This window comes from Sorex araneus, chromosome 6, assembly GCF_027595985.1.
Source record: "Sorex araneus isolate mSorAra2 chromosome 6, mSorAra2.pri, whole genome shotgun sequence".
In the NCBI taxonomy this organism is placed as follows: Eukaryota; Metazoa; Chordata; class Mammalia; order Eulipotyphla; family Soricidae; genus Sorex; species Sorex araneus.
Genome location: NC_073307.1, coordinates 164,723,805 through 164,734,762, shown reverse-complemented (window position 1 = coordinate 164,734,762; position 10,958 = coordinate 164,723,805). Strand labels below are relative to the sequence as shown.

The 10,958-nt window shown below is 63.8% G+C and overlaps 1 protein-coding gene across 5 annotated transcripts; it reads right to left on the bottom strand.

Annotated features, from left to right (window-relative positions):
• Positions 1–2,475: 2,475 nt before the first annotated feature.
• Positions 2,476–10,726, bottom strand: PELI3 (pellino E3 ubiquitin protein ligase family member 3). 5 transcript variants are annotated; one of them, XM_004618441.2, is made up of 8 exons: positions 10,552–10,726; positions 9,560–9,712; positions 9,015–9,086; positions 6,528–6,657; positions 5,598–5,699; positions 4,883–5,077; positions 4,467–4,655; positions 2,476–3,452 (listed from the first exon to the last, which is right to left on the bottom strand). In XM_004618441.2, exons 2-8 carry the CDS (start codon positions 9,709–9,711, stop codon positions 2,883–2,885), a joined length of 1,410 nt encoding a protein of 469 aa, XP_004618498.1. In that variant the 5' UTR covers position 9,712; positions 10,552–10,726; the 3' UTR covers positions 2,476–2,882. The 5 variants fall into 5 exon arrangements, with proteins under 5 accessions (XP_004618498.1, XP_054998574.1, XP_054998572.1 ...); XM_055142599.1 differs by lacking the exon at positions 10,552–10,726 and adding an exon at positions 7,496–8,967 and having other exon boundaries at positions 9,070–9,247; positions 9,560–9,698; XM_055142597.1 differs by lacking the exon at positions 9,015–9,086 and having other exon boundaries at positions 10,552–10,725.
• Positions 10,727–10,958: the final 232 nt, after the last annotated feature.

Below are 10,958 nucleotides of genomic sequence, written 5' to 3'. Positions count from 1 at the left end.
TGGGAGCCTGCCTGCACCAGGGGCAGGGCCATGCCTGAGGTCCACTTTTGCCTGGGTATATAATGCCTCGCCAGGTGGGGCCAAGGGGAGACCCTTGCAAGCGTTCCCTTTCAGCATAACGGCAGAGTCAGCCATCAGAGATTAGCCCCCACAGCCCACCGGCTTTCTGACCCTGACTGAGCTGCTTAGCCTCCTACCTCTTGGCTTCCTCACCCAGAAAACCAGGCTAGCAAACGTCTCTGCTCTACGACAGACTGTCCAAACTGCTGTCCCGGAAGGGGCGCCCCCTAGTGTTGTGCAAAGTAGAGTTCTAGGCAAGGAGTGACCTGGTGAGACACTCTCCCTGCCACACCTTCGCCCCAGCCGTGTCCAGACCCAGGCCGGCATCTGCCCACTTTCCAGGTGCCAGATTCTTAATTACAAAGTTCTGCATGGCACATCATTGGTCCCGATGGTAGCTGTCATTATAGGGGGAAACTCAGTGTATTTGTATTTGTTTTCAGGAAAGTCCATTTTTCTGACTTTAAAGTAGGTTTAAAAATCTTCACTAACTTGGGTGAAATTACAATTTATGCCAATAGAGGGCGCAAGTGCTGCTGACGTCTGCCACCAGGGAGCAACACAGATCAGTGACACTTTTTGCTTTGCCAGTCGGATGGGATTGGGAGACACCCAGCTGTGTGCTCAGGGCTTACTCCTGGCTCTAAGCTCACGGAGCACTCCTGGCGGAGCTCGGGGAATCATACAGGGTGCCAGGGATCAAACCCGAGGTTCCTGCATTTTAATGATCACAGTGAATATGCGAACTTACTAACATCCTGTACCAGTGGCTTGACATGGAGAATCTTATTTAATTTTGTGCAAACCCTGAGCTAAGATGTTGTCATTTTACCCGTTGTACTGATGGGCAAACCAAGGCTAGTCGGTTCATTGACTTGGGGGAGGGGCTCTCAGCCTGTCTTCAGATGTTCCTCAGATTCCCCTCATATCATCCCTTCCACTCGCCTCACATGTTTGCATGCCCACAAACGCACACGCGCACATTATCACATGGAATTTTCCACCATGAGAACCTGAGGCTGCCAACCCCCACCCCCTTGCCTCCTCTCCACCCCCCAGAGAAGAGAAACGGGTGGGTGAGGACGTCTTGAATTTATTATTAGGTACTACGATGTTCAGAGGGACCCTCCTCGTTCCCCTGGTGACAAAGGGCTGTTTATTCCACTGAACAGTGGGGCAGAGCGAGCCGCGCCCAGGGCGCCCGGGCTCTCTTTGACCTCTGCGTTGTCCCGCGGACGATGCTTACTTACCTCTCTCCTCCTAGAGCCCAGGCTCCCCCGCTGCCGAGGGGGGCGGAAAGTTCCCATCTGGTTCCCCACAGGTCAGAAGAGAACAAGTAGGAGGACTTGGATTCTGAGCGCTCTGCGTGGGGCTGGGGGTGGGTGGGTACAGTGCTCTGCAGAACCCATCCGGGCGGAGGCCCCGAGCTGCTCCCAGAGCGAGAATTTGATCCTATACTCCCCTCCCCGCCAGGGGGCGCTCTGCCGCCTCCAGCCCAGATCAGGTCTCTGGCACCCCAGCTCGTGGGGGTTGGGCCGGGCCGCCCTCTGGAACCTCCGTCCACCTGTCTTCCTAGCTCACTTCTCCGGAAGAATCTGGGGGCAACCCCAGCAGCAGCCCAAAGACAAGAACCCGACTGTGCCGCCCCCAGATCCATGTTTCCTTTTTTGCTCCCCCACACACACCTGGCTCGTTGCATCCAGCCTATTCCCTGCCACGCCATTGCTCGTTCCCCCCTCTCGGGTGCTCCTCTCTATGGGGTTCCCTCCCAATGCCCCTACAGGGAGCAGTCAGCGGGGCTGGGGGCAGATGGGGGCTGTGGATTAACCTGGGTGGGCCACCACCTTCTGGCTGTGACCTGGGCACTGTGGCACCCCCTTCCATGGCCTGGCACAGCGGTACCCCCTCGCCGCTCTCCCCGGTTACAGGACATTCAATAACCAACGGGAGACCCGATGATGCTGGGTGGCTGCTCCCTGCATTTAGCAATATCGGGGCTCCTGGGCACCTCATTCTCTGCTCCCTCGCCTGTCCACAGACAGGGAACCAGCCTCAGATGCTGCAGCCCCAGGTCCAGTTGTTCACTCCAGGGCTCACGCACTCTGGGGCTCACCCCAAGACTGTGGCCCGCCTCCCCCTTCTACGCAAGCCCCCTCCTCTGCCTGTGGACCCTGGGAGCTCCCCAAAGACACCGAGGCTCCCCTCCCTTTCCCCCAAAGCTGTGCGGATGTTCCAATAGCTGACCTGTCTTCCGCAAGTCCAGCCCCTCCACCAGGCTGGGGGACCAGGGATGAGTCTGTCCCCAGAGGCCCTAGGCATGGAGTCCAGCGGGTACCAGCAGATGCCCAGGCTGGCCTGCCACCCCCACCCGTCACTCCGGAGCGGGAGACGCTGCAGGCACGCACACGCAGGCGCTGAGGGCAGCCGAGCAGCACGGTTTATAGAGGAACCCGGGGCGGCAGCAGGGCGAGGGTCCGGGCAGGCTCGGGCACAGCCAGACTAAGCTGGGGATCAGGGACCGTGCCCCTTCACTCCCCCACGGGCACAGTGTGGGCGGCAGGATGTGGCGGGGCAGGGAGGTGGGCTTTCCCCCCCCCCATGCACCCGGGACAGCTGGTGCAGAGGGCCCCATCATTTAGACCGGGACTGGGGTCTCAGGGACCCCCGGGGAGACCGGAGTTTAGAGGGGGGCCCATTCGCTGTCTCCCTCCGGAGCGGCTGTGGTCGGCAGATCGAGAGTTCCACATGCAGAGCTCCCTGTAGGCTGCAGGAAGTGGGGGGGGGGCCTGGACGGGCGGGCGGCAGCGGGGGTGCTGGGGCGCCTAGTCCAGCGGGCCCTGGAAAATGAGGCGGACGCAGCCGTGCTCGCCTGTGAGCCAGGCCCCGCAGAAGGGGCAGGCGGCGTGGAAAGCGTGCGTGCCGTGGGGCAGTGGAGTCTGCGCCCAGTAGCGGGCAGTTTTCTCGGAGCACACGTGGCCGCAGGGCGCGAAGGCGTGGCTGGGCGGCCCGGGGTCCAGGCAGAGGCCGGCCTCCTGACCGAGCCACAGGGGCACGTAGGGCCCCACGAGGCGGCAGAGCGGGCACTCGCGCTCCTGGGGGCCCCGCTCGCGCCGGCAGCCCCAGCCGTGGTAGCCGTGGACGTGGCCGCAGCGGACGTAGACCCAGGGCTGCTGCTTGTCGGGCGCCGTGCGGCCGCGGGCCGGGCTGGGGAAGGCCAGGGTGCTGAGGCCCACCGGGCACTGCGGCCGCGCCGCGTTGGCCTCCTGCCGCTGCGCCTCCAGCTGCTTCAGCGTGGGCGCCCGCTGCAGCCCGGCCGGCGTGCGCCACAGCAGCGTGGCCCCGCACAGGTCGATCAGGGAACCGTCCTGCAGCACGTTGGACTCGCTCTCCACCTGCGGGCAACGCCAGGGCCTGAGTGGCCGCCATCGGCCCGGCCACCCCCGTGGGGCCTCCCGGAGGGGGCATCCAGGGAGGACGGAGATGGAGGGGGAGGCGAGGGTAGAGGAGAGAAAAGCAGAGGGGCACAGGGAGAAGGACCGGGGAAGAAGTGAGGGTCCGAGAAGGCGGGGCTCCGGTGCACAGCCAGGCACAGCCTTGGTGAGCTCGCCGTCCACTTGGGAGTGTCCGGAGTGCTTGCCCAGGCTCCTTCCCATGAGGCCCGGCCGGCAAGGCTCCCGCTTCTGAACGGGCTCTGGACCCCCACCGCTGTCTTGGGGGCTGTGGCTCAAAAGCAAGGGCTCCAAGGGGGCCGCCGGGGTTGGGGGGGAGGGTCCTCGCTCTGGACTCCGCCTCTAAGGTGGGCTAACACAGCCTCATCCTCAGAAAGTATGCCCCCTCCCGGGTCTCCTGTGACATGCAGAATCCAGCTCCTGTAAACAGCTGGCACGCCACGCAGGGAACACAGCTCAAAGGGACGCTTGAGAGCCCCCCCCCCCCCCCCCCCCCGGGAGCCTAATTTCTAGCCTTTGCAGCAAGTACTGGGCGTGGCTCCCAATAGGCCGCGCCCATATTGGGCGGGGTTACTTGGGGGCCCCGCCTCTCTCCCACCAGCCCCGGGCGTGGCCCTCACAGGGTGCAAGCTCAGTCTCCACTGTCGCGGCCGGAGCGATAAGACAGTGGGTAGGGCGCTTGCCTTGCACGCCATCAGCCAGGGTCCAATCTCTGGCATGATCCCCCGCGCACCTGATCCGCACCTGCCCACACCATGGCCATCAACTGCTCACCCGCCAGCCAGGAGCCCCCCTCGGAAATGGGTTTAGCGGCGTGGGTGCCATTTCCTGTCACTGTAGGGGTCTCTGGCGGCTCCTTGTGGAGTGTGCTGGGGCTCCTCTGTGGCAGGAAGCCTAGCCTGCCTTGGGGAGGGGACAGGTATATCAGGGCAGGGGGACAATAGTGCAGCCACCTACCAGCTTCCCCCGCTGCTGGGCGGAGCGGCTGTCCCTCAGCGTGTACACGTTCCCGCACACCGAGATCTCCCGCCAGACGCCGGGCGCCGAGTCCTCCGCGAAGCCTCCCGCGGGGTGCATGACCAGCACCCCATTGGTGGTCAAGCCATCCATCAGGCCGTCGGGGGTCCGCCATTTGGCCGCCCGTTCCTGGGACCAGATGAGGCATCAAAATCCACCTTCCAGGTGTTTCTCTCAAGGGGGGGGACCCAGAGAGGAGGGGTATCAGGGCTGTGTCACCCCAGACTTCACTTCCTGTTTGGGGATTTGCGAATCCTTACAGGGGTCTGGCCCGTCAGCCCAGGATGCTGCCCATCCCCTCCTCACTCTCAGAAGGTGCCCCTCCCCACAGGGGGCGTGGGGGGGTGGTCACTCACTCCAAGGAAGATGTTGCTGGAGGCGTCAAAGCCAGCAGCATAGATGCGGGCGGTGTAGGGCGGCCGGCGGTCGCACAGGATGCGGCAGGCGTAGCGCGAGATGGTGCTCTGGGCCGAAGGGCCCTCCGTGGCCGCGCCCCCGGGGGAGGTGTCCGTCACCACGAAGTCGATCATGTTTTCCGTGGAACGGCCGATCTGGGAGGAGGGGGAGGGCAGCACAGGGACAGGGTGTGCCCAGATGAGCCCCACCTGTGGGCAGCGTCACCATGAGCCACTTCCCAGCTTCCGCCAGGCTGCCCTCGTGGGGTCTGACTTCCCTCCCCTCCTGCCCCTGGAGCTCTAGGGAACGCCCCACTCAATAAAAACCACGTGCTGGTTGGAAAGTGAAAGGGGGCGGATGCAGAGATGGCACCGCGCAGGCTTTGCACGCTGAAGGCCCGGGCTCCGTCCCCCACACCGCACAGACCCCCAGGAAGAGAAGAGAGGGGCGCCTAGGAAGCCACACGTGCATGGGTGACCTGCCCGGCACTCCCCCAGGATAGCTACTGTGGGCCCACGGGACAGACAGGGAAACTGAGGCCAAGACAGAGCAGTTAGGTGACTTGCCCAAAGTCACCCAGCGAGGAAGCGTTGGAGCTGGGCTCTGCAGCTGGTCAGCCTGATTGTACCCTGAACCCCTAAACTGTGGTCTCCAACATGGAGCCCGGGGGAGTACCTGGAACATGTCTGTGTCGCTGTCGTGCGTGTACTCCACTATGACTGAGTGACTCCGCGACAGCGTGTACGAGATGCTGTGCTGGCCCCGGTTGCTCAGCGCCTGGGTGGACGAAAGGAGATGTCACCTCCCAGCGCTGGCAGCCCGAGAATCGCGCCTCGGAACCAGAGCCGAACCCCGGGCCCAGGGCCCACTCCAGGGCGAGGGGCGTGGCACGTGCCACAGATGGTGACTGTGCAGCCAGCGTAGGACACAGGTCACCCCGTGATGCCTACGGACACCCCAAGGCGACTCATGGGTGCCCACCCCCCACAGTCGAGGCACTACAGCTCGGAGAGGAGAACCTGCTGACATCTGCCGGCCCCAAAGGGCTGTGATTTGCTGTGGCCCTTGGTGCCCCCCTCCCTGAGTCCTGCCGCCCCTAGGATGCTGCTGAGGGGCGAGGAGAGAGCTCAGGGGTTGGGATGTGCAGAAACCTTCGCTCACCCCCAAGCACTGTTTGCCCACACCCCAGAGCACCTCCAGAGTGGCCCCGGGGACCTCTGCTCCCCCAACACCACAGGGCCTGAGCAGTGCCACACTGCCAGGCCCTGCCTTGAGTCCCTCAGCCCGGTGAGCCAACTCTGATTGCCAGACGTGGTCCCTGGGCTCGCCGAGCACTGCTGGGGAGATCCCTCAGCCAGTGAAAGGGAATAACATGAAATGATGCTACATGTTCCCCCAGGGGGATCTGGTGGGCAAGTAAATATGGGGCCACGCGTGTACAGTGCACAGGGCCCGTCAGCCCTTTCCCTGCCGCTAACGAGGTAGCAGGTGGGGACGACACTGCGGGCATCCTGGCCCCGAGAGTGCTGTGGGCAGGATGGCCCCAGAGGGCAGGACGCTTGGGGGCGGGCAGGCCCAGGACGCCGGTGCGGGATGGCAGCTTGCCTTGGACACCAGCGGGGTGGAGATGTGGTGCATGACGTCTGGCTTCACTCCGTTGGCATGTGGCCGGCGGCTCAGCGCCAGGCGGCTTCGCCGGCGGCCCTTGTCCCCACTTGCCAGACACCCATTGTAGCTAGGGGAGGGGAGCAGGAAGAGGGGTTGCAGGGAGAGAGAGAGGAGAGGAGAGAGGAGGAGAGAGAGAGAGAGAGAGAGAGAGAGAGAGAGAGAGAGAGAGAGAGAGAGAGAGAGAGAGAGAGAGAGTGAGCAAGCATCTAAAAATGACGACATGGGACTGCCACCTTTGGGGCAGACCCCAATAAACACACCTGAGACCCATCCCCACCGCGAAGGCGCTGCCTAGCAAACCGCACGTATGGGGAATGAGGTGACGCTCCGAACATCTTCAAAAGGCCTTTCAGGGGGGCTGGGGAGACAGTACAACGGGTAGGGAGCCGGCCTCGCACGCAGAAGACCCAGGTTCGATCCCCAGTACCCCATATGGCACCTCGAGCTTTGCCGGGAATGACCCCTGAGCAGAGCCAGGAGTAAGCCCTGAGCAACCACCAGGTGTGGCCCACACAAAAAATAAAAACTTTCAGTCAAGAAACCAGTGTTTCCTGGGAACCTCAGTCATGCCTGGCTGGGTGCTGGGCACTAGGGTGGCACAAGAGATGGGCACAGGTCAGAGGTCAGTTCTATGGGAGGAAGGAGGGAGAAAGACGCCCTTAACTTTTCAAGAAACTTGGGCCCCACCCACCAGGCCCAGTACTGGCTAGATGCAGTCCAGCCTGAACTCAGGAGAAGGGACTTCAGGGCCCAGGTTCCGAGTTCCGGGAGCAGAATCTCTAGTCCTGGGCCTGTGACTGGCCAGAACTGCCTGTAAGGGACGGGGCAAGGGACCCGTTTCCTCCGCTGAACCAGGCCAGCAGCGAAAAACAGGCTGTGCAGCCACGCCCCCTGCAGGCCACTACCTGTAGATGCCACACAGATCAACTGCCTTTCCGGTCCCGTCCTGAGGGAATGGAGCGAGAGAGGCAAGACCTGGTGAGTCACACAGCCTTGATCGCTGCCCGAATCCGGATCCAGATCCGAGCCTCCTGTTCCTGGAGCTTCACGCCATCGATTATCTAATGGCATCTGGGCAGTGTCCTGCACGCAACTGGTCCTCTGCCCATTTTACGAGGAGGAAAGTCGAGGCTCAGGGAGGTAAAAATGACTTGCCTGAGGTCCCGGGTAAGTTGAGGGAGAAAATGCAGATTTGAACTCAGGCCTGCCTGACTCTGCAAGACGGAGGCTCGCCAGGCACCAGGCCCAGAGGCTGGCAGGGGTTGGGCACGGGGCATGCAAAAAGGCCACCAGGGAAGAAGATTCGGGTGGAAGGGGGCCCAGTGTGTGAAGTGTAGACACTGTGTGAGTACGGAGGAGTCATGGAAGGTTCGGGAGCCGGGAGGCCGGGGATGAGCAATCTCCAAACACTGCTAAACATTGGAGTCTCCTGGTGGATTCTGGTTCTGTGCGTGCGGGAGGGACTCACTGGTGAGTTTTGCACCTGTGCAGCCCGGCCAGGGTTCCCCAGCTCTGCAGACACCTGGTGGCCAGTCTGGCACCTGTGCCCTGTGTCCATGGTGTCCCGCAGACACTTGTCTCTGAAACCACCAGCAGCTGCTTGGAGGAGGGGCTGCTGTGCCCTGGTAAGCTCTTCCCACCAGAGAAAACTGGGGTGAGTCAAGACACAGCTCGGGACCCGACAGGGCCTCACTCAGCTCCTGCCTCTTCCACTTCTAGCCCAGGGGAAACGGCCTCTGTAAGCTGGGACCTATTTGCCAGGCAGATTCATCGTGAGAATGAGGCAAGGTGTTCATTTCAGGCCGGTGCGATATGATAGGACAGGGGGGAGGGCGCTTGCCTGGCACGCGGCTGGCCCGGATTCAATCCCCAGCATCCTAGGTGGTCCCCCGAGGGATCCAGGAGTGACCCCTGAGCACAATGCCAGGAGTAAGCACCGAGTGAGCACTGCCGAGTGTGGACGGGAAAAATAAAAATAAAGAAGAAGAAAGCATTCGGGGTACGTGGCAGTGAGACTGGCACTCTGTCGCTGTCCCGTGATAATTGTGGGCGGTTATTATTCAAAATAATAGCACATTGCCTCTGTGTATCAGCCAACAGCAGCCATTATTATTTCTAAATAATTAACATCGTGGTAACAAAGCTTGTTGGATATTTCCTCCCGACAGATGGCAGAGTCAGAGGCCAAAGAGGGGCTGGATGGAGGCGGATGAAGAGGGCTCTGCCAGGGAGGAGGAGGTGCGGGGGCGGGGGGCGCTAGGAGGCTGGTGCAGGGGTCCTGGGCAGGAGATGGCCAGGAAGGGAGGAGGCCTCGCCAGCCACCAGCTCCTGGCGTTTCTTCGCTCCTGGCTGCCACGTTCTCGGCTGTGGCTTAGACCTAGAGCAAGAAAGACCCTGGGTCTGAGTCCCAGCCCTGCCACTTACCAGCTGTGTGCCCTTGGGCCAGTCACTTCCCCTCTCTGAGCCTCGGTTTCCTCACCTCCTTCCTCACAGCATCTTGGTGAAGATTGAAATGAAATAATGTCCATGAAAGGGCTGGGCACAGGCCTGCCTCCCAGAACACCTGCGACGGGCCAGGCACTGGCTTACGTGCGTGGCAGAAACCGGCTCACGTGTCCTTCCGGCCAGCCGGCCCTCGGAGGCCCAGTGGCGCCCGCCTAGTCGTCAACGGGGGCAACGAAAGCCCAAGGAAGTTAAGTGACTCGCCGAGGCAGAGCTGCAGCACGGGGCTCTGCCTGAGAGCCCCGGTTTTCCTCCCCACGTCACCCCCGCCAGGCGCTTAGTGGCACTTCCGCCTCCTCTGAAACTTGGGTGCGCCCTGAGTGTGGTGGCAGCAGCCACTAAGAACAGAGGGGGCTCGGCCAACTGTTGGCTGGGGCAGTTGGGGGGCGGGGGGGGCAGGGCCTTGCTCTGGCCGCCCTTGGGGGCTACCTGGTGCCCGCCCCCCGCCCCAGCCCAGGGCTGCTCACCCCAGGACGATGAGTTCGCCATACTTGATGGGCTCCTCGCCGGGCTGCGCATCTTCGCCTGGGCAGGAGAGGACGCAGGAGCTCTGGTTCCCGGGGTGATGGAGGTCTGAGGTTCGGGGAGACCCCACTTCAGGGTTTCCTTCCAGCACCATTCTGGCCAGGGGGAGAGGGGAGGAAAGCAGCTTTGCGGCCGCCCGCTCCAGCCCCCCGGGACACCAGCCCTGGCCTGCCGCGGGGAGGGCTGGAGGAGGCCTTAGGCTAAGGCCAGTGGCCTGTCACCATCTCAGACACTACGGCCACTGTCTCATCTTCGCCTTCCCCAAACTGGGGCTGCTGGGATAGCGAGAAGGGAGACGGGTGGGCAGGAACCTAGCGGGCAGTGCAGCTGTCAGAGCTCCTGGCATAGGGCAGAGCCACCGGGCTGGGCCACTGGGGTGGCCAGAAGCTTCTTTCTGGCCAGGTTCCCAGTCTGGGGGGTGCTGGGAAGACGTGCTGCGGCCCCTGGTGCCCGGTCTCGGCTCCCGGCCCCGTGAGTAATGCTGCTGTCGGGCGCTGGAAGCCATCTGTCCATCTTCATCTTTCTGTCCCTTGGCGGGTCTGGGCCTCCGTCTGTCTGTCTGTTTCCTCCACGACTCTCCGTCCTCCCAGCTGCTGTCCTCCCCGTCTCGGTCTCTCTGCCCACCTCCACGTCCCCGTCCACCTGCCTCAGTCTCCCCATCCTGCCGACGCCCTGCAGGCAGGCCTGGCCGGGTTCCCGGGGCGCGTGCCCTCCCTCCCTCAGGTGTCCGCCCGCAGTCCCCGGGCCGCCGGTCCCCGCTCGGGCCGGGGCTGCAGCACCGTGACGGCCGGGCGCCTACGCAGATAGATCCACAGCCGGCGGGTCCCGCAGGCCGAGCCCCGCAGCGGCCGCCCGCGCCGCGACCCCCGGACGCGCAAACACGCCCCCAGCGCCCGCCCGCCGGGCCCGCCTCGCGGGGTCCCCGCGCCTTCACCTGTCGGCGCTGCGGGGCCCGCTGGCCGCCGCTCCCTCCCCGCCTCGCCCCTGCTCGGCCCCGGGGCCGCTGCGGCGGGATGGGCCCGGCCGGCGGCCGCTCGGCGCTGCCTCGTCACAGGGACACCCGGGGCCCGGGGAGGGGGACCAGCGCGAGCGCCACGCTCCGCCCCCCGCCGAGGCCCCGCCCCGTGAAGCCCCGCCCACCCGGCTCCGCCCACATGCGGCGAAGCTCGGGCTTGGCGCTCCGCCCCTTCCCGAGGCCACGCCCCGTCCCCGGGCCGCCCCTGGGTCCTGGGGACCCCGCCCATCTCCGGGACATCCTCGCCCACCCGGCCGCTGCTCCGGGACTCCCCCGCAGTCGGAGAGACCCTCCTGGGGACTCCCAGGAGCCTCCTCGCTCCCTGC

Excerpts from the sequence above, each read along its gene's own strand:
- PELI3 (XM_004618441.2), bottom strand. The coding sequence starts at position 9,711 with ATGGTGCTGGAAGGAAACCCTGAAGTGGGGTCTCCCCGAACCTCAGAC. Across the intron at positions 6,658-9,014 it reads GGCCCAAGGGCACACAGCTG|CTACAATGGGTGTCTGGCAA; the intron begins GTAAGTGGCAGG and ends CCCCTCCCCTAG. Across the intron at positions 5,078-5,597 it reads GCGACACAGACATGTTCCAG|ATCGGCCGTTCCACGGAAAA; the intron begins GTACTCCCCCGG and ends CCCTCCTCCCAG.